We start from the raw sequence: 26,982 nt of genomic DNA, 5'->3' as shown, positions 1-26,982 counted from the left end.
ATTTAAGCCCTTCTGGATGCATCTACTTTTACAGCATAGATATGATGTAGAAGATAATGCATGAATGAAAAATAGCCTCACTTCACTATACATGTGTGAAATAATGCAGTAATTGTAGACAAGACTCAGTTATTGTTCATTTGTAATGCTCTTTAACTGAAGAAAGGCTTAGATATTTTCACAGAGTTCGTGCCTTAATGATTTTTATCATTCAGCTACACAGAAACAGGACTGAAAAGTTCACTGGACAGTGGAGGAATATTGTACAGTGCTAGAAATCAGTGCGTGATATGAAATAGCACTATTGTGACGTTATATTTTCATGTAAAAGTTGCACTGTTTGATTTCCATCCCAGCAAGACAGTAGAGCACATAAAAATGAGCTTCTGTCTTACAAAAAAGGTTTCTCCTCTTTTCTGTATTGAAATGATAAAGTACAATGTGGATTTCAAAGAAGGGCATGAAGATTTACTAACAGATTGCCAGAAAATAAGCTGAACAAGGTGAGAAAAGTGTCTTGACAAACAAGAAGCCCCATAGCATCTGCTCAGATGAGATCCTGTTCCTGGAGAGATCAGTCCTTTTTATCTCTTATGCTTTCACATAAGTGTGCCTGGCTGACTCTGCAGGACAGTAATTCTCCTTTTACTTAGAGTAAGCTCATCAATACAAGCTTTCATGCACATTAAAACTTGGGAATATTTACCTGGTCTGTTTCTAGTACCAATTTCCAACTTCCTATAGAAATGTGATACCTATTTCTCCAAACAATTGCATACAAAGTATATGGTAGTAGGGATTGTTGTTGAAAAAGTTTATACTTACCCCTCTCATTTCTTAGGGTTTTTTTATTTGTTAAGTTTTGGTGCATTAACATTTTTAAATGTGATCTGTGATCAACAGGCAGACTGTGGGGACAGTCATGTCTCCAGTTTTATTGAAGCCATTTTTCTGATGAAGATTTCAAGGTCTAACTAACTTGATTTTTGCTTTGTGTGAAATATTGCACGCTGAAGAACCAATGAAAAATATACACTTTTTAACATGGAGAACTATTTGTCTCAAAAATTAATTGTAGAAAGAAGGTGCAGCTTTTTTTCTCTGTCTAAAATAGAGTATCAGAATAAATACATGATCTTATTCTTAATTTGATGTGGCAGTTCTGACAGAGTCTGTCATTCTACATAATTGATGTTTATGACATTAAATCTGTTGTTAAGGAACTATCTTCTCTTGTGTCTGACCAGGAGAGAGTGCTGCATTCAGAATCCTTGTTACCATAACATTTACAGAAAGGAAGTTTGAAGGGCCCTGGCAATTGTAATGGAGAAGCATTTCCCTGGGTAGACATTTAGCCATCTGCTCTGTCAGTTTTCACTTTATGGTTTGCTTTAGTTTACCATACATTTATTATTCTCAGGTTAGATGAATTCATTGCTTTCACATCTTTAGAAAAGATGAACCATTTGACTTTGTCTTCCTATGTAAAGTAAATTTGGACAGGTCTACAGTTTTGAAGAGACAGCTGGAAAAGTTTTGTGGAAATCACTATTTACAGCTAACATTAGGCAGTCTCCCAGTTATCCCAGTATTTCCCTTAACTGCAAATTGAGATTTGTAGTGAAAGAAAGCCATTATATGGCCTGAGAGTTTTTAACAGAGGAAAGAAGACTCCCTGCATCCTAAGATTTTTTGGTGATCCATCAGGAATATTATTCCCCAGGCACACTTTCACCCAGTGTTTTCTGGCGAAACATGATGTGTCAGTGGAAGATGAAACCTGCTATTTGTGCTCTTTCCTGTTTGGCAGAGGGAAGGCTTGGTACCCTTCATGATATGCCAGAAACTGAGTGCAGTGAGGGCTGCACAGCTGAGTGTGTGCCAGCAGCCTCAACCACTGCATGTTTTTTGCATAGGCTTTTTTCCCCAAGATTAGTATCTGAGTTCAGACTGCTTTCCTAAAAGCTGTCAGGGAGATTAATGTATCTGTTGACAACATGGTGTGGTTCCTGTGAGGAGGTCTCTCCTGAGAGTAGGAAACATTGAGGGCCAGATTTAAGCAAAACAATAGGAGCACACTGGAGGGGAAGAACAGCTCTCTTTTCATTTTGGTGTCTTATTTCATGAGCCTGAGAAAGGGTAATAAATTTGCATTTTTTCCTCCCTCTTGTTTTTTTTTCTCTGTCTCTCTCATAAGGTTTGTTTTTTGTTTTTTTTTTACTTGCTGTGTTGAAAGTGGTTTCTAACTCATCTCTCCCCAAGAATAAGAATGCCCAATTGCCATGGCTCATTTCATAGTCTCATTGTTTAATAAAATTGCTATTCTCTTTTATTCTTCTTTTGCACAATAGAAAAAGAAAGGGAGATGGGGCGATGATGGGGACCTCAGAAAGAATTCAGAAGTTATTTATAAAAAATAATACATGTGGATTTTTTTTTTTTTGTTCTATACTGTGGGGACAAATACTCAAGCATTTCCATAAAAATATTTCCTCTAATTCATTTCAAATAATACTAAAAATAATTAAATTCATTCTAAATCAGTATTATTCTTAAATCTTGCTTACTGAAGTGCCCAAATTGCTGTCACCCTTACTTTTTTTCTATATAGAAATCAACGTAGTCTGTCTTAAATTCTTCTCTATGTCTAAAATTTACACATTCTTAGCAGGCATCAGAGCAACTGCTCTTACTGTGATGTGCAAATATTAACTGGAATTGAGACTTAGGCTGCAAACTGTGATCAGAACTGGCAGAAGGTTGTAACACACTAAAAGTCAGCACCAGTCCTTTCATCTCCTTAGTTTGGTTTGATGTGCACTCAGATCTCAATGCAGGCATGGGAAAAACTTAACTATATTGGTATCACTTAGTCTGTGACTGAGGATTAAAGGAGGATGATATTAACATTCTAGAAGATGTCTGTAGTCAGTTAAAATTCATCAACAAATTCACTTAGACCATTATGTTGCTTTCCTTGCTTGTGTTTGAATTCCTCCTAAAGTTTGATAATTTTGGGGTCAGCTGATTTTCCAAAGCAGGGCATGAAAAGTAAGGAAATAAAAGCTGAAGGAAAACGGTGTCTCAACAGCAGTGATGCCCCATGTCTTTCTAGAGCAGAGCTAAAAAATGGCAGATGTAATATTTTCTGTAAACGAGACTAAATTTTTGTGCAATTCCAAATTATATTTACTGATTTATTCAGGATATTTAAATGAAAGATAACTTATATAGCTCCACAAATACCTCATAAGTGGAACCCATGGATAAAAGAGCAGGTGAAATTCAGCGTAAGTAAATATTTATATATTTTCTCCTGACATATATATGTCAGGAGAAGCAATCTTAAATATATGTGCACAATGGTGGGTTCTGATTAGCTCTATTACCATAGGAGAGCAGTCTCAGAATTAGAATAAGTAGTGTTATGGAAATATTATTGGTTGGGAGGATTATTAAAAAGCCATTTGAGAGGTACCAAACAGCAAACCAGAGAATGCTGCTGTGTGCATGAGCAGTGCATTCCCCCTCTGAATAATGTGCAGTGATGCCAACCATCCACCACAGAAAAGGATGTGGCAAACACAGGAGAGGTAAAGGCAAGGAAGGAAATAGTAAACACAAGGACAGGCTTCTCTTCAAACAGATATTAAATAAAATTAAATTCTTGAACGTGGAAAAGAATGAAGACAAGAGCCAGGGAATGCTTTTTCCCACTTGGCAGAGTGAGAATAACAGAGGATCATTTTGGAATATTTGGGGCTAAAGGGAAACAATAACTGGTTTTCCCATTCCTTTGGACTAGTTCAGGCTTTTATAGAAACAATTGGAATTTTCATACAAAGAAGTGAGAATCTCTCAGAATGTGAAATGTTTCCATCTTCTCATTCTTTTGACTTTTAAGACAGTTAATTTCAATGGTGACTTTTATGAATGTTACATGCTAAGTTGCTTGTTTAAAGCTACTGTCAGTGTAATGCTGCAAATACCCAAATGAGTATCATTCATAAATGAGTCTCAAATCATCTTCAGCCACCTTAATTCAGTATTTTTAAGCTCACTGTTTTCTGATTATGTTACTATTTAATTGACAAATTTTTACATTTTCTGTACTGTGTTCTAATAATCTTTGAATGTATCCTTATTCTCTGGATACAGTGGAACAGCAGATCAGGCATTTACTAGTAAAGATATTGAGAACAACTTTTAATATTTTAAGTCAAGCTTTTGCCTAAATTAATATGTTTTTTTCTGGTTTGTAGCTGAATCCATGTTGTACCAAGACAGATAATTTCCTTGAAATTACCTTAATTTGGTGCATCTGACTGTCAGGGGGATTGTGGGTGCATTGGGGTGTTCCTGAATGGCATGAAAAAACAGTGATAATTTATTTCTGATGGGAAATTGTCTTACTGATCTCTAGTTTGAAGATGGGGAGAAAGGGGAGTATCTACATGGAGTGAAAGGGATTTTTTTTTTTTAAATTTGGGTGAAAATGTTTTGTGTTTAGGAGTAGGATCTTGATAGATGGCTGCTTTAAAGGAAGCAGTTCATAGCACAAATACAAAAGCTGCTCTGCTAAGATGCCCATCAAGGAAGAAGCATCAAAGGCAAAAATCAAAAGCCAGAGATGATGATTGCAGGAATTCCCTTTAAAATTGAGGGAGTGGATGAGATTCAATGTGATAACTGCTCAGTAGGCATTTCCTCAGTTGTGTTCTTATCAGTAGCAATTTTTGTCCTATATTCATCTATGAAAAAGAGGGAAAACAAGAGAAGTGTTCTTTTATGGCTGTCCATGCTTGGTGCTCTGATGGTTTTGTCTGCGGAAGGATTAAAAATGAGCAAAGAAAGGTAGATCTTGTGACTTGTGATATATTAGTGCAATGATGATGACAGGACTGACATTTACAAAGAGAGCTCAGGCAAATAAGGCTGTATCAAGGGAATAGCATGAGTTTGAACTTCATGTTAATAGTGCAGTTAGTTAGAACTGCTGCTGGCTTTTTCTCTAATTCCCTATCAGTTTAGGAGCCTTGAGTCATTGTATTGATACATGAGAGAAGAACTAATCTTGTTACAGTAGCATTTCTCCAATTAGCCACCCCAAAAAACACGACATGTCCCCAGAAAAAGAAAGACAAACCAAATAAAAAAAAAAAAAAAAAAAAAAAAAAAAAAAAAAAAAAAAAAAAAAAAAAACCACAAAGCCCCATAACAATTAAAGATATCTATTGCTTTTGCTCACTTCAGATCATTTTCTCAGCTGTATTGTCAGCTTTGGGTCTCATTTCAATAGTCCATGCAGTGACCTGCTGTGGTTTGATAGAAACATTGTCCCTCTAGGTTTTAAAAACTACAAATGTGGTCATTTGCAACAGCCAGAGCAAAATGTTAGAACTGCTGGCACCCCGTGCAGCTGCTAAATGGTAAACCTGGTTGTTAGTGTTGGCAAGGTGCTTGAGCCTGTCTGGGCTGCTGCTAATGAAAAGTGTCTGTGCAAGCCCCAGATTTATAACTGATTGCTGTGCTGGGAGCACCGAGCTTGCAGCAACAGGAAAAAAGCGTCAAAGAGATGGCAACTGTCAGGAAAGGACATTGCCTGTTTCCCACAGGAATAACCACTGCTGCCTTTCCCTTTCTGGGCCTGTAACAGTGTCTGGAGCTGTCCTTTTTCTCCTCCTTCTTTCTGTCCTCCTTCAGCTAGTATTGATTAGGATCCTTTCTTACCATTATCACAGACTCTGTGTTTCACTTTGCTCCTGATGTTGAGCAAAAGTGCTGCCTGTTCTGGAAATGCTTTTTGAAAGTAGCACACCTAGGTGGTAAGATGTGGTATCTTGGAAGGAAAAGTGTGAATGGCTGGAGTTATTCACACATTTTTGTATACAATTCAGCAGTTTTCAGGCAATAATAATAATAATATGCATGACTTTATTAAGGCTTTTGTATGTATATAAGAAAAAGACCATGTGAAATATTAAGCCTTTCTTTTCATTAAGTTTTCACTAGGGTTTTTTTCCCCTCCCGTTTCACTTCCTTTACATTTAAAATAATCAACTTGTAGTCATTTGTATCTATCTGGTTATTTTCTATTGCACTCTATCACTAGAGTTGATACATTTCTTTTCCAACTTGCATGGGTTTGGGTGGGTTTTTTACCATGTAAATATATTTTTGTGTATCCTTCCCATGTGCAGAAAAGCACGTATTTTTTTGTCTTGCATCGCTCCTGAGTATTTTCAAGGGACAGTGTAGTCAGAACTATACTCCAGGGACAGTGTAGTTGAAACATCACTGCATTTTCTACCTTTCTATTTAAAGAGAAAATTTTCCCTGGCCATTTCTCGTGAAGTGTTGGCTTCCATATAGTTTTTTTCACCATGCTAATTTTAATGGGTTGGTTATATTAAACCTATCATGTCTAGAAATAATATTTATCCATTTGTTCTTTTCATTGTAAATATATTTTTGTTCTTCCTGCAAGTGGTGATCCACAAGTGCATACAGACTCTGGATGTACACATATCCTCTTTTTCCACTGTGGTATTCCTAGAAAAATGTGCTCATAACCTTCTGCCATTGCTCATCTTTTCAGTACAGCATATGCAGTGCTGTGGCCAGCTTTGGTTGCACTTCCCTCTCAACTCCTACTGGAATTAAATTCTTCTACTGCAGTCTTTCTCCTTTTGTCTCTTGTAGTTATTTTTCTGTATTTATGTAACTTGTCAGGCTTGAGTTGCAACCCATGTGTCTTACTTGGCAGATACAACCTTCCAGATGCTGACACATGTTGTTCTAATGACATAATCGTCGTGTATCTCAGGTCTGATCTCCAAAGATGAGGAAATGTTGATCAAGGAGCTCCTGCTTGGCAGTTTGTGCCTTGCAGCTCTCAGACTGCTCCTTTCATTCAGCAGCTCCTGATAATTACATCTGCTGTTGCTGTGCTTACAAAAATCCCTCTTCATCTCACTCTGTGAGAAACAGGGACTTTATATAAACCTAATACTTGGATATACTCAGCTTCTGCCCAAGAGCCAGAGATTTCCTCATCACAGATAACCCAAATACATGAGGTCTTTAATTTTACCAATTGAGAGCACCAAGACAGCATTAGCATCCGTGGTTATTGTAACTCCACTGCTTGTTCATGCCCAGCAATATATCTTTTAGCAGCTTTACATGGTTGTTTGTCTCTCTGTTACTTTATTTTCAGAGTCTTTAGTGTTGGATCTGTGTTTATTTGGGGTTTATGCTACATCTTAGTACCAAGCTATACTCTATCCTAAAGGCATTTCCTTCTTCAGGAGTTTATAAACTCTTCTTTCATTCCACTTTTCAGGCAAATATGTTTGTAGAGGTTTGGGGTTTTTTATATATTGCCACTTTCTTCAGGAAATGGTAATGAATTAAATTATTTTTGTGGACATCTCTTACTTTGGATGAGTTGCAGGAGGACGCCAAACACTCCTTTTGAGCTACATTCTGTCATAACTACCATTTGGGTTTTGTACCATGGGGTTCTGGCCCTCAGCATTACCTCATCTATATTCTTGAAAACTCCAATTAGAGGTATTTCCCCATTTATGAGTGACAATTTTGTGTGCTTTTCTTGTTCAGAGACTTGAAGTAGTTGATCAGCATGTGGAACTGAATGAGGGAGACCCACCATGCTCACCTGAGCTTTAAGGCTCTATGTTTGCTCCTGAAATCAAATGAAACTGCAATACCTCCTTTTGGTAGCACCACATTGCATCTTCCCTTAGGACCTTCTTAGGTAAAACATGCTGGTTTTTGCAGGTATTTTTCAGAGAAAAAAAGATATTATTTAATTAAATGATTTGTTTTCACCAGTTGTCCTCTTGTGAAGAATAGGGCATAACATCCTTTCTTGTGGGTTCAGTAGTTCAACCAACACTGCAGAAATCCACCTTCAATAATTTTGTGAATCTTCAGGCATCTTTTGGTAGATTCCTGAGATTGCAAACCAGAAGTCTTCAGTAATGGGCTGACTATAAGTAGAACCAAGTTTTCTTCTTCGTATTTGGTTCTGATTATGGCCAAATAGAGGAAGCAAGGGAATTTTATGGAAGATTTTGAGAAGTCTTTGAAGAAGATTTCAATTTTTCATATTAATTAATAATCACCATGCACTTTAGAGTTACAGTTAATGAGGCCCTCATATTTTAAACTAGGAAAAAACCTTAACTTAAAAAACCATAACAGTAGATGGACTGTCTCCAACTGTTGTTGAAGAATTTGTTATCTCAAGATCTAAATGATTGCATCCATGAGGAAGCTTTAAGTAGCTGCCAGTCCTGAGTTCCCTCATTCCACTTACTCAGTGGAAGGTCAGTTCACAAGGAGGGGTTTTTCTAGGGAGAATTTTATCCCATCTAGGATGGACTGAGGTCATTGAGTTCTTTATCTGGGTCATGTCTTCTAGAGGAAATACATGATAAGCAAAAGCAATAGTTCAAAGGAGTAAGGGCTTGATGGAATGATGCTTTAAAAAGTAATTGATTCCTAGTGCAAAGCATATCCAGTATTGCATTCTTCTCATCTGGTCTATGAAAGTGCACAAGTAAAATGTGCTATTGCATTACTTACAGGGTTCTATGATAAAATTCTTTCCCTGCCTAGGTGATTCTCTACTCCTAGAAATACTTTCAGCAGTTGAAAGAATCATTTCATTGCTTTCTCAAACTGTTAACTAATCTTTCCCAAGAGCTTACTAGAGAAATCCACCTCAATTCCAAGAGTGAAATTAGGCCATAAAGATCTTTGTGAGTGTAGTTCAAGACAGGGTTATGAAGTTTGCCAGGATACCTCAGATTTAATTGAACCTAAATGTCTTGGTGAAAGCATGTATCTTATTTCATGCACTTGCATAAAACTTGATGGCAGATTACACATCACATGAATGCAGGATAGATTAAATTGATACATCATTTTAACATACATCACTTGGCCATCCCACCACTTCCTTCCTGAAGTGAAAGGAAAATTCCAGAAATGTGCATTGGTCACACCACCTTTTCCTTTCCGGCTTTGGAATTAGTTTTGCATATGAATCAGCAACTGGATCACAGCTTAGGTAGCAAAAATTGTGTCTGAACTCTTGGCACTCCCACAGTGTCAAATGGGTTTTCCGTTTTCTGTGTGCTGCCACCAGTGAGCATCAAGGCAGAGCTGCCTCCTGTACCCCAGTCTGATTCCATCTCTGCTGTGCAATCTCCTGCACATGGGATGCAGGAGGGCAGGGGAAGGAGGGTCATGGAGGTATTTGGGTAGATAATACACCTTGAAGAATGCAGCTACTGCACAGGTAAGTAATTTTTTCTTTCTGAGTATAAGATTCCTGAAAAGATGATGTCACTGTTTATCATTCTGGTATTTTATCAAAATACAGGAAGATTTGCCATTGGTGTCATGCTCAGAGGTATGATTGCTTCAGAGGAACAGTCACTGTAGGAAACATGTTTTAACTGCAGTTAAAATTGATAGAAGATTTTTTCCAGAGTTTAAATCTTATCACAATAAAGGTAGAATGTAATTAAATGGAGGAAAGTAGCAGCACAGGTCAGCATGAGCCTGTCATGTTTTAGAGTTCAGAGCCAAACAGTTGGAAGAACATGCTGCTGTGTCAAAAAGGTTCACTTCAATTTTATCTGCTAATACAAGACAGCAGCTTATATTATTTTAAAGTCTTTCAAATACTAATCAGTCACAAATCAATGAGCTAGAAACAAAATCCTTCTTTAAGAGTGTTTTGAAACTATGCTGCACTAATGGATGTGCTACCTGACTGATCTGCTGCTCCTGCCAGTCATTTGTGTGGTTTTGTCAGGTGGTTACACACATCATGACACCATTAGAAGAGTAAAATTGCACATCTTTTAAACAGGTTTGACTGAGACAGAAAGGAAAAACTTATACTCATGCTTTTCTTACTGGGTGGGTTGTTTGTGTTAAAGTTCACCATTTCTAGGCAATTCATTCTAAGCCTGGATTTTTAACTTGTGACCCTCTATCATATATGTATAAGTTTATGTATTATTTCAGGAAAAGTAATGATATATGAATATAGATTTTTCAAATGCAGGTGATGTGGCTCTGTATTTTTGGTATCACCAGTTTTTCTTCCTCCTGTCCCTCAAGCATTCACCTGTCTGAATAGAGCACTATGTAGTGTCATGTTTAATACAGTGTTGAATTTGCTCTGAAATGTTTGCCTGGAATGAAGAGTGGATATACCTATGTGTTAGAATGTTTTATTCTGCATTCTTATTTTAAAGGAGTTTCCATTTTAAATGCTGTTGTTCAAATGTACAATTCCCACTTCTGTTAATTGACACAGAAAACTACACATTCACCTGGTTGCCCATGAATGATATATCAAGGAGTAAAGTTCATAATTACTCTGTAATGCAGGTAGTCAAATAAATATTTCCTATAGCTGAAATGGGTACTATTCCTTGCACAACTTTTTGTAACCTTATTATTGATCTTTTTGATGAGACTTCATTTACGCTTATCATAACCATAAAGTAGTTTTGGAAGATGTTATCAGTGTTCCTAAAAGATTCTGAAAATGTGGAAACATGTTTCCACTCCTGTTTTTGAAATGTAGATCTCTCAGTTTGTTTCTTTAGAAAACAGCAATTACTTGCCCTGTGAATCCATCTTGCAATGTAACCATCAGCAGGAAGCTGCTCTCCTTGCAAACCTAACAGCTCCTGCTGCCTGTGCTGGTGCTGAGCACCAGCTTTGCTCTCTACCTGGGCACTGGGGCCACATGTCCTGCACTAGTCTGGTGAAAAGCTTTGCATCTCTGCTTGAGCACTCTCATTGAAAGTGGCAGTTCTGAGACTGCCAGAAATGGTTTTCATACAACTGTCTTTGGGGATATGGTCCTTGGTCCTAGAAAGCAGCAATCAAGGAATAAGTCAGATTCATTTGTTAAACTCCAATGAGTATTTTTTTTCATTATGGAGGTTGCAAGGACAATTTTTTCCCAAGTCAGTCTTCTTTTTCCTTATTCTTTATATGGTACAAAACTTTTTCAGTATAAGTGGAAAATTACATTCCTAAATACAAAAGGACAGAAGCTAAAGGGGTACATCTGACAAAGAGGAAAATGCCAACAAATAAAAACATTTTTGATTCTTCTGCTGCTGCTGAGATGACTAAAAAGCCATATATTAACTTCAGTGTGCATTAATATCTCATTGGGACCTTATGACCTAAACCAATCTGCAAGACAAGAAATGCAGAAATCTTCCATCCAGCTGCTCCGTTGTGGTGGATTTGTTAAGCAGCTGTGGTCCAGGACATTCATGTATGTACAGCCTGCTTTGAAGCCTTCCGTGAAGCTGCTTCTGCAGAAGCAGGAGAAACACATTTATTTTCCTTGCAAGAGTAAAGTTCGGAGAGTCTCCTTTAGAAATAACAATACCATTATTTTGTATAGATATATATATTTTTAAGTTATGCTGCTTGTAGAAACCAATAAAACATATTTTTTGAGGAGCAGTAAGTTTTCTTCAGTGTTCTGAACATACAAGGCACATCTGAACTCACAGCTGTGAAGATGCTCTTAATCAAAGAATAAGTTTTTAGGGAGTCCTAATACTTGAATGTCTAAAATTCAGACAGCATAGATGAATCCTTCATATTTCCTAGCAGGCCTTGGGTGTAAAACTTCCTTTAAGACTTAACTGAACAGTGGAAGACTGTTGGGTCAATGTTTGCTTTTCTCCCCCTAAACCTGGAAATGCAAATTCCAAAGTGCAGTGCTCTGTTTCCCTTCTCACCACTCCTGCTGCTGAATGTGCGAGCCAACGGGCAATTCTGAATGCCTGCTACTTTCCTGCCACTTCTGGCTTCTCTGCTTCTTCAGAGCTGCTTACTAATCCTTCTTTTCCAACAATCCTTGCTTCTCTGTGCTGTATAATCTGACAGGGCTGTGGCACAGCCACACCAGACAAACAGTCTTGCTTTGATGTCCTGCTTTGCTGCCTTTCTCCTTCTCTTTACTGCCATCTTCCTCTTACTCCTGCATCCCTTCGTCATTTTCCTTTGTCTGAAGATTATTTGCCTGCAAATTGCACCTTGGGAGGGAGAAACACAATTTTGGTTGGCTTAAAATCTTGGTTGGTTAAGAGGCTGTACTTCCAAACAAGTGGTCTTCACCTCATCTCCCATCGTTTTCCAGGACAATCTGCGTAAAAAGGATGATCGGATTGAAGAGTTGGAAGAGGCACTCAGAGAAAGTGTTCAGATAACTGCAGAGCGAGAAATGGTGCTAGCACAAGAGGAGTCAGCCAGGATCAATGCTGAGAAACAGGTCTGCAATCTTGTAAAGTCACTGGTCGCCCTCCTAGGGAAGTAACCAGACACTAAAGTACTAATTTCCCTGCTTTCCTGCCTGAAACACAGCTGGCTTTCTTTGATCCTCTATGTCTGTTCCACTGTTAGATAACAGAACTCATAAAATCTGCAAAACCTTCATTTTAAGTTGTATTCCATAGGTAAGATTTTCTTGAAATTGAAATCAAAATCTAAGGTATCCTGAGCTTTTGAAACATTGGTTTAAGCAGTAACTCTTCTGATCTCTCTTGCCTGTCAAAGCTGCCTTCCTGTGTGTAAGGTATACTTAGATTTACTATCTTGTTCGTTGAATTTATTTGAAAGACAATGGTTTTTATTAGCCTGGTTGTGTTTATGGACCACAGTCTCCTTGCACTTGCAAAACAACTGGTTAAAAACACAAATCCCTTGGCTTGAGCCAAGCATGCACACAGAAAATACACACTTGTGTACTGAAGCCACAAGAAAGTTTCATGCATTAATTGATTTTGTGCCACTGATACTCTGAAGAATCATGGACATGCCTGATTTTAGCTCAGGTAAGTAATCATCAAGAAAGCATACTAGAAGTTATGAATAAATCCATGAGATTTTGATAAAGCTTGTGAAGCAGTAGCTGAAACTGGCACTCTTAATTTTGTGAGCACTTTTAATTTTTTGTGAATTTTTCATTGTTCCTTAGGCCAGTAATTAGCAAACAGGAGCATTTGGTCAGTTGCATTTCAATGGAGGAATCTCCTTGTCTTTGTTATTTACTTAACAACATTTCTGATCAAGTGCGCTTTAAAACATTTTAAGAGGTTTTTCTTATCATGTATTCTTGTATCACAGATGTTAATGAGAAAGAAGTAAAAACAGAAGTTTTTACTTTTTGCAACAATTGAAAATAGCAATTGTTTCTCTATGAGCTAGAGTCCAGCTCAGCTGTTTGCTGATAGATGTATTGAGGGTAATTCTGGTTGCTTTATTTTAGGATTGTAGACAGTGAGATGGAACTCACTTTCAGGAATGCATTCTTTCCAAGCTTCTTGTAGCCTTTAAAAAATTGCATGAAATAGAAATGTTAACTGGGTAGTGAATGCCACTTTGACAATTAGGTCTCCTTGAAAGGAAAAGATACTTCACAAAGCATTGGGTTCAATGATGAGGCACAAAAGTAAAAAAACTGGTATATGATTTGATGCCCAGGATGTTATAATGTTTTAATTAATTAGTTACAAGACAATGTGACAATTTTTATATTATATAAATATAGTATAAATATATTATATTTATAAATATAAATTGATATTTTATATTTAAATATAAATATCAATTTATATTTATATTTAAATTGAGACGGTGCTCAAAGAATATAAAAATATATAATTATAAAAATATATTATATACATATAAATATAAAAAATAGATTGTTGGAATTGGGTGTAACATCTTAAAAATGAGGCAAGCGGGGAAATGCACAGCCAGAAGATCAAATAACCATCAGGGTCAAGAGAGAGAATGAGAAGAGAGGAAGAGAGCCAAGATGAGTAAGATTTGTGGGTAACAGCATAAAAAAGGAATATGGAGGTAACAGCATAAAAAAGAAATTAATTTGGATGTAGCAGTGCATGCAGAAGTGAGGAGGAGAAAGGAGAATGGAATGAGAGCAGCAGTATTGGAAGAAAAAGAAGTTGACACCTATGACAGCAGTGGCTTACTGCAACAGACCTAAGCTGCCACCTCAGACCAATTATGGTTTTTAAAATATGAGCAACAAATCAGCACAAGGGAAAAGGATCTTCAGAGTCATGTTCTAGTCTGCACTGGGAGATCTGACAAACACAGGTAATATTAGAGTTTTAAAATGCAAGGCTCCATGTTCCATATACTATCAGTGGCAAATCCATTGAATTTCACAAACCATATAGTAGGTTATTAATATTCTTAAGCCAAGTGTGAGTGATGTGTGTGATTTTCAAAATGTTGATGTTGTTCAAACTGTCTGTGATTTGCTTTTAATTGCATGCTTTTTCTTTCCTCTCTTGTTTATCTTGTTTTCTGCCATTCTGCCACTTCACTGCCTGTCTGAAGCTTTTTAATGAATCAGTGCATGAAGTCAACCATTTTGGCTTTAGGTGGTTCAAGGTATGAGGACATCTCGCCTGTGTGTGCCTCTGCCCCAATATTTTGTGTTGTTACTGTAGCCTTGTCTTGTGCAATCCTGCCCTCCATCATCTCATGTGTGGTGTTGTGCTATTTTATAGGCTTCACATTTGAATTACAGTGTCCACAAAGCCACCCTGGATTTCATGGTTCTCATATATCCTAAAATGTTGCTCTCTTTAATCCAGTGTTTGAAAATATCCTGTCAGTGTGTATCAACTGTGACAGTGTTAATACACAGTGTATGCAAGACATCTCCTGCTGACTAAAAACTTTCTGTTTATTTCACAGTTTTAGACCTGGTCTTTCTTTCATCTTTCTCAAAAATAAAATCACATATTTCCTGCTGGGAGCAGAGCCCCCACTGAATTGGGCAGAGTTTTATTATCCCCACTGTGTATAGCAGGAACCCTGCCATACAGAGAGCAGATGAGGCAGTCTTGCATAGATGGGAAGGCTTGAAAGTTCTTCAAGCCTTTCTTTTTACTAATAGTCACCTGGTTTTGATGGTGCACCTGCTGAATCCTCTGTGTAGATGCTGTTGTGAATTCCTCACAGCTGTGGGGTTATTTATTTAGTACTGAGGCTGGGCCCACTAGTTCAGCCCTCTGTGTGGAAGGTCAGAAGGTGTATGCTGACTTCTTCCTCGGTACTCCCATAAGGCTGAAGGTAGGATTTCTCAGATAAACACTTATATCATAAAGGTTTTTTTATTAGAGTCAGACACTATTGTAAGTTTAGATTAACACTATTGTAAGTGTAGATTCAGACACTGTTTCTGCATTAACCAAATCTGAGTTTTTTTTAGAAAAGCTGTCATTATGTTCCTCAGGGGAGAAAAACAGAACTGCATAGAAGTTTTTCCCTGCTCAGAAATACAGCAGTAGTTTTGCTCCCTAAGAAAAACTGTTGGAGGTTTTCTTTGAAAAGAGGTCCTGTGTTGTTCACAAACCTTTCACAGTCCTGGTGCATCTTACCTTCCCTTCTCCTGCAGCAGGAAGCAGCAGGTTATCCTTTGTATGAATTGAATCCTGATCAGCACCGTTCCCAGGACAGTGCTGGAAATGGGCTTTGATCTTCATGAGAGAGTGGAAATAAAGTGAAGCACAAATTTAAGTTCTGTGACTCAGTGTTGATCAGTAATTAGTGGCAGGTTCTTGTCTCCAGGTGCACAGTAGCAGGATTACTGGCATTTTTAGCCTTCCTTATTGAAGGGCACAGTTCACAAATGTTTTCTCACCTGAAATACTTCATGCTCTCCCTTTCCTTGTTCACTTTCATGCCCAATCTTGAGTGCACATCCCAGCCGTTTCCCCAGCTGAGGTTGTTCTGGGGCTGTGTTGTGAAATGGAGCAGACCTGGAGCAGTTCATGGTGACATCTGTCTTACTTTTGAAGGGATTTTTTCATTTGAAGCTCTTCACTGCCCTGGTTCATGAATCCCCATGCACAAATTGAGGTTCATCTGAGGAAGTGTTGACCTGTGTGGGCAGGACTGAGAAGTGAAGGCAGGAGGTGCTTAGTATTATTACTAAAAATATTTTTACCAGAAACTTACTGCAGCCTTTGCAATGGGCTCCTATTTCTTTGAGTGAGATGGTGCATTACCTGACCACAACATACATTTTTCTAGGTTGTTTTATTTCCTTTGAATTTAAAAAGCAGAAGAGTTTAGAAATTTAAATAGCATTCCTGCTGATAGTAGTGCAGCTCTCTTCTCTCATGAATACCAACTCCTGCTTAAATGCACTCTGTGTATAGTATCAGCTAACATTTAACTCCTTACCCTAAAATGTAATGGCAAAAAAGCACATAAAATAATGGCCATTACATCATCATTGCTTCCTTCCTTAAGTAGGTATTTAAACTGAAATTTTTAAGTTGCCATTCTGATCTTGACACCTTCCATCAACTTTTTTTGAAGTTATGGTTCACAGTGGGACACTTTAAATGAGGTTAAGTATGTTGACCTATAAATAGCTGTATCTTTATTCATAGACTGTCTTTTTATCCTTCATAGGGCAGATTTTTCTGTTTTCTTTTTTTTTATGGAAAATATAAAAGATTGAATATTGTAAAAGTAATGTATTGATTAAATCAATTTTCTTACACTCATTCCTTTCTCCCACTGTCTCTATAAATTATTTCAGAAGGATTTAATATTATTTCAGGTACACATTACATGTAAAATATGTTGATAACAAGGCTCCTGAAATTCTACATCACATATGCCTACTTCAAAATTGTTATCTGTTTGTTAAGGAAATATAAAGATGAAATAGGTTAATAACTCAACCAGAACCTCCTTCACGGTTCTCTGCCATTTCCCTGCTGTAAATACAAGGTCTGCAAGGGTTTGAATGTAGAGTAGAGCCTCCAAGAGTGTTTTGTCTTATCTATAAGTTACTGTGCTGAAATTCTCAGCAAGTTTTGAATTGTATCTGTCATTTGCACTTCTGTCAGAACACCATTCTGGTTTTAACTTTCAAGGAAATTATTTAGACTATAATTCATTGTAAGAATAGAATAGAAACTACATTTACAACAGATTTATCATACATTGGATGCTATCCTATCAAATACTTTCTAAAAATGCAAGCTGAATTAAAACATGTCTTTTTTGCTGAGCATTTTGTTACTGAAATAGATCTGAAATATTTTCTCACATACGTTGAGAAATAATTGGAATTATTTCACAGCACAAATTCTGACACACTAAGTTACTTTCTGCAGGTCCCTGTAAATGACAGATATGAAGTGGAATTTCTCAGGAACCAACTATCTGTAGATGTTTTCTGAGCAGAAGTGTCAGAGTTCTGGCTGCTCTGTGATACATGCTGGACACTTTGCTTTTAATGAATGTTTTTGTCTCTTCTTCTGTATCTCCTAGTGAGAAATTTGGTAAACTTAGGATAGGGGATCGAGGCAGTCCAGGGTATGGCTTGGGGGTGAAGGTGCTGGAGGTTTTTTTAAAGATTTTTCTTGGGAGTTTACATTTTTTTGGCTGAACTTCCCTTGAATATCTGCTGAAAAGCTCTTTTCTGTAAAAGTCTGCCAAAATCATTTTGGCTTTTGAGTGTGTGTTTATATGTACGCATGCAAAGTAATTTGAGTACTTAGTTCATATTAAGTAAAATTCTGTGCTAAAAATTTATATTTTACTTTGTTTTACTGATAAAAAAATTTAAGAGCTTTTTAAGTCAGTGTCATCCCAAAGTATAATCTTACCATTGTTTTCCAAGAGATTTACTTTATTCCTTTGTCTGATTGTTCTGCTTTGGTAGGAGAAAGCATTTTGGGTAACTGAAGTTCACTGGGCACTGTCAGTGAATATGTTTACAGTCATTTTTAGGAGCACTGCATCTCCCTAATGTTACTTCTTTTCCCCAGATATTTTAATGGATTACATAACCTTTTCCTTTAAAAATACACAGATTTGCACTGAGTCACTCTCCCTGCAAGGGAGAGGTAATTTGGTGTGTAATTCCCTCTGCATTCAGTAATGTACCTTTTAAGAGGTGGAAGAGTGGAATTTTTTCTGTCTTAGTTGTGCTCAGCTGTGCTGAGCTGGGGGCTTGGGAGGGTTTTTTATCTCTAGATGGGAAAAATGAATAGAGAGAGAAATGAATAGGAAATCATGCCTAACAACTTTGAGGCAGAGATCTTTTTCTGTCATTATAGACAAAAATCTTTTAGAATCATGGAAGTGTTTAGGTTGGAAAAGACCTCTAAGATCATTGTGTCCAACCATTAACCTCATACTGCCAAGCCCACCACTAAACCATGTCCCTAAGCACCACATCTACCTGTCTTTTACATTCCTCCAGGGATGATGACTGTTTTTGTTTAATTTGTTGCTCTCATTTAAGATTGCAAAGTAGTCAAAATTTGATGACTTTCAGGAGAACTGGGGACACTGAAAGCATAATTAACCTCTGTGCAAAATATACATTGAGCATTTCTCCATGTAACTCACCTTTTCATTTAATGAACTGAGAAATACTGATGGAAAATGTTATATAGAAATTTGGTGCAAGTGCTGATTTTAAGATCATTTTGTCTGGATTTTTATCCCTTTTTATTGTTTAATAGATAAATCCTGATTTCATGTTATGCCTTTTGCTAAGCCAGGTATCCCAGACAAAGCTCTATCTTGGCATCTCTCTGCCTGTTGTATTATTTTCTTAAGCACCTACTTCTAGACAGCATTTTATTTGTTGTGGCTCAAGAGAAAATCAAATTGTTGCAGACTTGGTTACATTAATGGTTGCTTGTAATTGTGAGGACCCACACAAAACTTGTGTTAATATTTGTTTAAGCTAGTCCTGTGCTTTTTTCATTTTAACTTCCTCTTCTAGTTGCATTCCCTGTGATCTTAAATGTAGGTGTAATACAATAGGATGTAGGTTAAAGCATTAGAAAAACTCATTAGACTTGAACATTAGATTCAAATATGTTCTTTTTCTGGCATAATTGATTTTTCCTCCAAATCCATGAAGTACAAGAAAATAAATTGTTCTCCTTTCCATAGCATTCTCCTGTATAGAAAAGGAGAAGCCTGACAAGCTTGAGGTTCATTAAATTGAGGATGCCTCTTCATTTGAATCATTTCCTCCTCACAAAAACTTTGACTTCCCTGTACTGCTGCTTCCCATTGGATTCCTTCACACCCTTCACTGAATTTCAGCCTGAATTCAGTTGGCTCCAAATAGTGGAAGTTCTTTTTATTTATTGTAGTTAAGTTCTGCTACTTGCTTTCTGTTACCTACAATGCTGAACATCTGCTTCCACCAGTTTGTAGAGGTGGAAACTTTGCTGAGTTTGCCAGTGAGACTGTGCTTCTTCAGTTGCCACATGTTCAGCCTTCACATGGCAGTGCATGTGCTTTCATTTATTTATGTTCATGATCCTTAATGTCTTTTGGGAAAAGAGTGTTAAAGTTGTACATGGAATCAGCATAACGTTTTTCACTGCTTGTAGTGAGTTAATCCATCATACCAGAGTTTTTCTCTTTGGAAAATCAATCTGCTATATAAATTGACAGTCTCTGCTGTGTAGCACAGCATTAAATATTTACTTTGAATATTGTTCAGTTAGGTCTAAACTGTCTGCCATGGTGACATATCCTAGTTAAGCTGAAACTGTCTAAAATGCAGCAAAATGGAAATCAGCATGGTCTGCAGAAATCTGGTTAAAACCTGCTGAAATCCTTGGGCAATTAGTCTCACTTCTACCTTAGCAGCAGTAGATGTAACCTAAGAAAGGGCAATTTATTTTGAAGATGGCTATGTTTAGAGTTCTGGCTGCAGTATCATGATTTAATCATAGACCTAGAGAATTTTGTTTGGATGTGATAAATTGTGCCAAATGAGCCCAACATGTGCAGCACTGCACAGGATGTGCTTCTAGGGTCTCTTCAGGGTCTCTGCCTCTGAAGAGATTTTTAAAAGATGATCAAAATCCAAGTTTTTTCAAGGTAGAGTATTGTTCCTAGTGATTGCTGCTGTATTTCAAAGGGTTGGGAATTGCAAGTCCTGGAGGATGAATGCAAGACAGTTTCCTGAGACTATAGATCCATGTAAAGTAGAATAAGACAGCTTCCTTTGGTATGATGATATGGATTACAAAACATGAGAATGTTTCGTTGGATAATGATTTTGCTTGAGGAAAGTGTGGAAATAGAATTGTAACTTGTTACACTCTTCAGATACCAGTGACTAAAACAGATTTCTTTTCCTCAGTAGAAATCAGAATTCAGTTTTCACTTACTTTTATTCAAGGCCTGACTCAAACATTTTGTTTGTGTTGAGCAGAGGCAATTATTGTTTCCTTCTCAAGAGCTCTTGTCCCAGCAGTAAGCTGTTGCTTATTTGTGTAGGTTATAGCCCACATTTAGGAGATAAAACTGTCAAAGCTACCTCCAAACATCCTAACAGGACACAGCTGTGACTCACTGAGTCCTGAAGGCTTTTCCAAACATCTGTGAATCCTGATTCCTCCTTCTTTGTACAAAAACTCAGCCCTCTCACAGTATGAGTGTAAAAAAATTCATGAATACTCAAGTAACAAAACCCTTGACAGAGACTTCTTTGTTGATGTTTGTGTGGCTTCTGCAGGAGGAACATGGTAATGTCTGATGTCTGGTAAATCTCATAAGTGCTCTTCCTTGCCTAGAGCCATCAGTGGAGACAGCAAGGAGCAATACAGAGCATTAACTCCTTTTTATTATCAGATGCTCTTTTTATAATGAAGTTTTTGTTGAGAGACCAGCTCATGGAAATAAGAGACATCAGCTATCTAAATATCTCAGTTTCACAGTGATAAGAAAAATTGCAGTATCCTGCAGTATCCTGCAGATTTTCTGACCATGGGCTTTTGTTCTCTTTATCTTGCTCTTCTCCTTTTTCCCATTTAATAAAGTACGAATGGAACAGTGGCACCAGTTCTGTTAAGCCACCAAGACACTCTATTTTATCAGGGATGCTGAATGTACAAAATCCAAACAAGCAAAAAAACAAAGGCACAGAGACTTAAGAAAGCCACACAGTAATGTAAAGAAAGACAAAGTTCATCCCTAAGATTACTGCTGTATATTACAGGTGATCAAAAGACCCTGCCTTTCTCTGGAGAGCTGATAATCCACCAGCCATTTTCAGAGCTCTAATGCTCACTCCCCTCTTTACTGCAAACAGAACTCCTCCTCCATGTGCAGTCTGCCACAGTCCTCCAATGCTGCACACAGCTGACTTTGGCAGAAGGGTGCTGCAAGTCTGGCACCCCCTTTGAGATGCAGGTAGGAGTGATAGAAACATCTTAATTACTGCATGCTGTGCCCTGGTGCTGAGTAAGAGGGGCTTGAACTGAAGCCAGAGCTCCAGCCTGAGTGGTGGGACAGAGCCATCCTGCTTTACCCTCCTGTGCTGTCAGTGGGGCAGAGCTTTCTGCTGTTCTGTGGATGAGGGCTGTCCTTACCTTACAAATCAGACATTATAATATAATTTCAATGAGGGGCAGGAAAAGTTTTTTGTTATTGTTTACTGATTTCTCTCCTTTTCCTAATGATACTTTTAGCTCTAAAGAAGCTATACCTAACAGTTTTCCCAGTATCTATAGGAATTTGAAGTTCCCTTAATTCAGAATAGCCAAGAGTTTAGTTAAGTGTCTTGGATATAATCTTTAAGAGTACCTTAAAGCCACCCTACTGCTTTAACAAAAATGGGACTATGATGAAACCATAACTCATTTCCCTCTTATTTTGTGTAAAGGTTTATTAGCTTGTGATTTAAGCAAACCATCTGGTCCTGCTGGCAATCCAAGTTATGTCAGACTCAATGCTTTCTCCCTGTAATATGTTACTGGAGGCACTTAAATTACATGCCTAAGTCCCAAGTCTGGCCTGTGCTTTTTCCATGTCTTAACATCTGTTCTAGGAATTTTTTCTGGGACCCAAACAAGTTTACACGGAGCCAGATCTCTTGTCTTTGTGTTTCTTTTCATGTCTATTTCTTTTCCTTCTCTACAGTCCTGTCAGTTCAACTGAGTAAAAGATAATGCAGAAAATTGCAGACTCTTTATCATTTCAGCAGTGTACATAGTGAGATAAAAAATACTTTAAAAACTCAAGAGTTGTAGATAAATAAGAGACTGTCATCTGAGAGTGACACTTTGAGAAATGTTAATTACTTTTTCAGTCCTTCTGATATTCTTTCTACTGACTTTTAACTGTAAGACTTTTTGTTTTGCTTGCGTAATTAATTTTGGGTAAAACTACAGATTTTTATTACATTTTGTCTTGCAAAGCTAATTTCTTGTTTATACAAAACAGGTCTGTTTAGAAAATAAATAATTTTTAATATACTTGTTAACCTGCTGAGATGGTTTTGAAAAGATCTCTAGTGATTGATTTATACACAGATCATGGAAAATGACTTTGTGTTGGTATTTGTACTTGTGTGCTCTGAAATGCCATCATTTTGTATTCTGTCTGGAACTTTTGAGACACAATAATGAGTATTAACAGCTGTCCCATGGCCTGCTGTGTCTGTATGTATATTGAAAGAACTAGAATTTCTTTCCTTCAGTCAGAAGCATAAAAACAACTCTGATTCCAAGTATGTAATTAAACATTGAACTGTGTTTCCTATGTTCCTATGTTCCTAAAATACTGTATCTCCAGCTTGGAAGTAGGGATCTTAGTGTAACAGTCAAGTACCCTTCTCATGCCCTTTGACACTTTTAATTAGAGACTGGCAAGGTTGAGGGAGGGGATTCTCCCCTCTTTTTAGTTCTGGAGAAATCCCACCTGGAGCATCCAGCTCTGGGGTCCCAGCACAGGAAGGACACAAACCTGCTGGAGCAGGTCCAGAGGAGGCCAAGGTAATCAGAGGGCTGGAGCACCTCTCCTGTGAGGAAACCCTGGAAATTTTAATTGTTCAGTGTGGGGAAGGCTCTGGAGAGACTTCATGGCAACTTTGAGGTATAAAAAGGGGACTTGAAAGAGAGAGAGAGACTCTTCCCCAGGGTCTTTAGTTACAAGACAAGAGTCAATGGCTTTAAACTGAAAGAGAATAAGTTTGGACTGGAGATGGGGAAGAAGTTCTGTATAATAAGCATGGTGACCCTGGAACAGACTGCCCTGAGAAGTTGTGCATGTCCCATCACTGGAAGTGTGTTTAGAGCTGTGTTGGATGGGGTTTTGAGGGGCCTAATGTGGTTAAGGGCACGGCAGGAGGATGGTACTTGAAGGTCCCTTCCAACCCAAACCATTCTGTGAAAAAATTAAAAACAAAAGATGATACACAAAGTTTTCTGTAAAGATTGATCTACAGGTGAGGAAAAGCCTTACCTAACATAAAATATTTTTATATAGTGTACCAGTGATTTGCTAGTTTTAATGCCAGTCATATACATCTGAATTTGGATGCATTAATAGCCTATCACTTAAGACTAGAACATTTTCCTTTTTGGTGTCTGTCTAGGGCATTCTTTAGCCTTTTCCTCATTCTTGGTATGCACATAGCCTATAAACATGGGTTCTGTGGATCACCATGTCAGAACAGAGCCTCTCCCCCTGCAGGTGATTTTTCAAGTGTATGGCATTGTGCTCTTTTTCCCCCCAGACTGATGACTCTGCCATTGCCTCTCTAGAGTTGCACAGTCCCACTGTAGTGAATTTCATTGTGTTACCAGCATTCATGATGCATCTGTGGCTCTGAATTTGTGCCTCTCAGAATTGCTCTGCTTCTCTGAAAAGGTGCAAGCAGAAAATTAAGCTCTAGAGCTATCTTCCTGAGAGGGCTCGAGAAGCCTTTTCCAATGTTCTGTGCAGTAGAAAAGTTATCTTCAGGTGATGCTTTATCACTGAGGAGAGCTCACAATGGGAAGAAAAAGGGGTAGCTGCCACTACAGTGTAATGTAAACAATCTGAAGTGTTTGGGGATGCTGAGGTTCTGTCAGTGAGTTGTCTGTCTGGATTGACCTCAGGTGTTGGAGTCTTTGGGCTCTGATTTTTCGAGGCAAACAATAACAACCACATCGGGTGATGTGAGCATTCTTCCTGGCCTGAAGTATCATTTGTGTCTCAGGAATTCTTAGCAGTGCATAAGTTCTCATGTAACAGGTGAGGAACTGGAGCTTTCCTATCCTGATCATCTGAAATCATTCCAAGAGTAGTACAAAGGTTGGAGGGGTTTCCAGACTCAGTAATATTTTGTGTATACAGTCCCTTTCTCAATTTTTCTGTCTTTTTACTGGCTTTTGGGGAACTTGGCCAAGCTCTTTGCAAGTCCTGGCTTCACATTACCCAATGGCCAGAAAGGTTCACTGGAACCACTTAATATTTGGAGGTGATGTGGTATCTCTATGCAAAAGCCTTTTGGGTTTTGATTTGCAGTTGCAGGAGGCTGAAATAACAGTCTGTAGGAGCAGGGAGGTTAGAATGGTAGATAGGCTCCTGAAAAGAGCCTCAGGGTTTTTTGTTATTAAATCATTTCTTTACAGGCTGTCATTGACATAAATAAACCTCTCCTGTTGCATTGCCATTTTTCTCCACCTTGCTTTCATGTTTCCTAAGGAGTGAATGCAATACTATGCAAAGTATTTGTCCTGTCTTGACATTTCCCTTTTCTGCTGCTGTGAATCTCATCCTGATCTAATTGACATTCTTTGCCTTCTTTGTTCAGTCTCTCAGGAAATCTCTCCTCTAATGGAAACTTATTTCAGCTTCATATTCTTCCTTAAAGATAAGCTGTCACTTGAGCAGGTCACTTAAGGCCTGAGAACAATGAACAAATAAGTCTCCATTTAAGTTCTCTGCTCAGAATACATGAAGATTTTCTGGCCTGTCTACAGATAACTGAATTGGAGCTATGTCCTAGACAGTCAAAGATACATCTTACTTTATATACTGTCATTGGAGCAAAGAGTAGCAGGAGTTCACTCTGCATATTCTGAAATGGGTGGAGACTTTCTAGTACAGCTCACAGGGCACGAGCTTACCCACAGCTAAATTGAAAATGTCAACGGCATGTCTGAAAATGTCTCAATGTGCCAAGAGCTCTGGTTTTGGCAAATATTTTTTCTTTATTATGTAATTAGCTGCTCTCAGGGGACAGAAATCAAGGGCAGATGTGAAGGTTTTTGTGTAAGCTAAATTAGATGTGCATTGTAAGTAGTTTACTTCCCGTGAATATTCTATCGTTTCTCACGAGACTGCTTACTGAGATAGGTCTGCACTAAGATTCAGAAGCTGCCAAATAAAATGTTTTGTTTTGTAGAAGTTTAATTGTAATAGACCCATGGACTATCTACAACCTGATGAATCTGAACAACAAAGTCTTTACTGTGAATACAATCATCACTATTTTGGTGAACTTTGTCTTTAAGTTGTGTGACAAATGGCCCTTGCTGGGGAGCTTGGAAGGTAATGACAGTTCTGTAAACCAAGCTGTTGGCACCGTTTAAAAGCTGCTCACATTCCAGCCATTTCTAATACATGATTAGATCAATTTTCTGCTGGCCTGCAAAAATCCAAACTCAAACCTTAGAATTAAAAAGTTAGCAAACAGAGCAATGAGAAAAGATAAAGTACCTGCAATAAGCACTGGTAGGAGATACTCTTGCAGAGTTAGCCCTTGCCACCTCTCCCTAGGAGAGGTATCAGGCTCCAGTTTCCTCTTGTCTTCCAAAGAGCTCAGAGTTGTCACACTGCAGATCTACACCAGGCAAACCAGTCCTTCAGTGTCAGCATCACAGACCCTGATGGCTGGCAGGGGGAGGAAGCCTGTCAAAAACATTTCAAACCTGATTATGGAGGAGATGTTGCTTCAGAGCTTGTTTTATCTTGGCAGCTGACAAATTGACACAGGCCCTTTAACTGTTGCAGCTGGCTGGGGGCTTGCTGATTCCAGGTGCTTTTCTGTTCAAGCCCAGGGGTTTATAGCTGGAGTGCCTCTCTTCAGTTTAAAGGAAAATGTGCACGAAGGTATTTTTGATCCACCCACAGGAAGCAGAGACTGATATCCTATAGCAGCTGATGCACAAGTGCACCTTCATTACTCCACCATTTTTCTAAGAATCAGTTTCCATCCTAGTAGTATTATTTCTGCTGTTCTTTGCATTCTTTTCTGATATATTTTCTCTATTTCACTTTATGGAGTTTTCTCTTAGTTTTAAAAAATGACAGATTTTCTGATCTTGTTTTATGTGCTAAACACTAATAAAACAAAGAAAGTTTTGCTTTTATATTCATGCTTTCCAGTTTGGACTACTTGTCACTGAGGTTCTCCTTTGGTCTGTTAAATACTAGATGAATTCTTGGCTGTACATTTTGAATAGTTTATGATAATTGGATATTTTAATTTTTTTATTTAGTTAGCTAAGCATAAGAATACCACCTTTTGGCAGCTGCATTTGAATGGGAGTAGAAGGATTTTCTGCAGTAAACACTGCACAATGTCTGTGCTGGGTTTTTATAAATCTCCTAATTCTCAATTAAGATGTTTCTTGCTCTGTCACCATTGAGGATAAACACCAGTCTTATTACCCATGTTTGTCGTGAGTCATTAGCTCTACCTTTAGCAGTACAGGACTTAGTAATGCATCTTACATACTTCCCTCCTCCAGCACCTGTATAGCAAATTACATACTCAACTCTCCTTGTAAAAACATGTAAGCAGAAATTGAGCTTGTTGTAAATTGAATAATTCACTTCCAGGATGGATCACAAGTTGACTGTTATGGAGGGATATAAAGGCAATGTATTGCTGTGATTGCATACTAAATTTATACAAATGTTTGATTTTGTGCAGCAGTAGCATCTGAGTTTCTCCCTTTGAAAGCACATTATAAAATCATTTATGAACATTTGGTTTGTGATGGAAAGAGAAAGCCTACATGGAAGAAGTCAGTGAAAGTAGTGTGCTGTGGTATTTTCTGAGACCCCAACAAAGGGAGGAAATGATGA

At 37.9% G+C, this 26,982-nt stretch overlaps 1 protein-coding gene across 8 annotated transcripts in view; it reads left to right on the top strand.

The window, feature by feature from the left end:
* Positions 1–26,982, top strand: part of ERC1 (ELKS/RAB6-interacting/CAST family member 1) — a 267,802-nt gene that overhangs the window by 146,721 nt on the left and 94,099 nt on the right. For 6 of the 8 annotated variants that reach the window (XM_058022071.1, XM_058022067.1, XM_058022066.1 and 3 more), the window contains one exon: positions 12,221–12,352. The exons of the other annotated variants lie outside the window; for them this stretch is intronic. In XM_058022071.1, the coding sequence (XP_057878054.1) occupies positions 12,221–12,352 (132 nt within the window). The remainder of the gene's footprint in view (positions 1–12,220; positions 12,353–26,982) is intronic. 8 annotated transcript variants of the gene reach the window in all.

The sequence above is a fragment of the Melospiza georgiana genome, chromosome 4, assembly GCF_028018845.1.
Source record: "Melospiza georgiana isolate bMelGeo1 chromosome 4, bMelGeo1.pri, whole genome shotgun sequence".
Lineage (NCBI taxonomy): Eukaryota > Metazoa > Chordata > Aves > Passeriformes > Passerellidae > Melospiza > Melospiza georgiana.
This window is presented reverse-complemented; position numbering and strand designations above follow the sequence as displayed.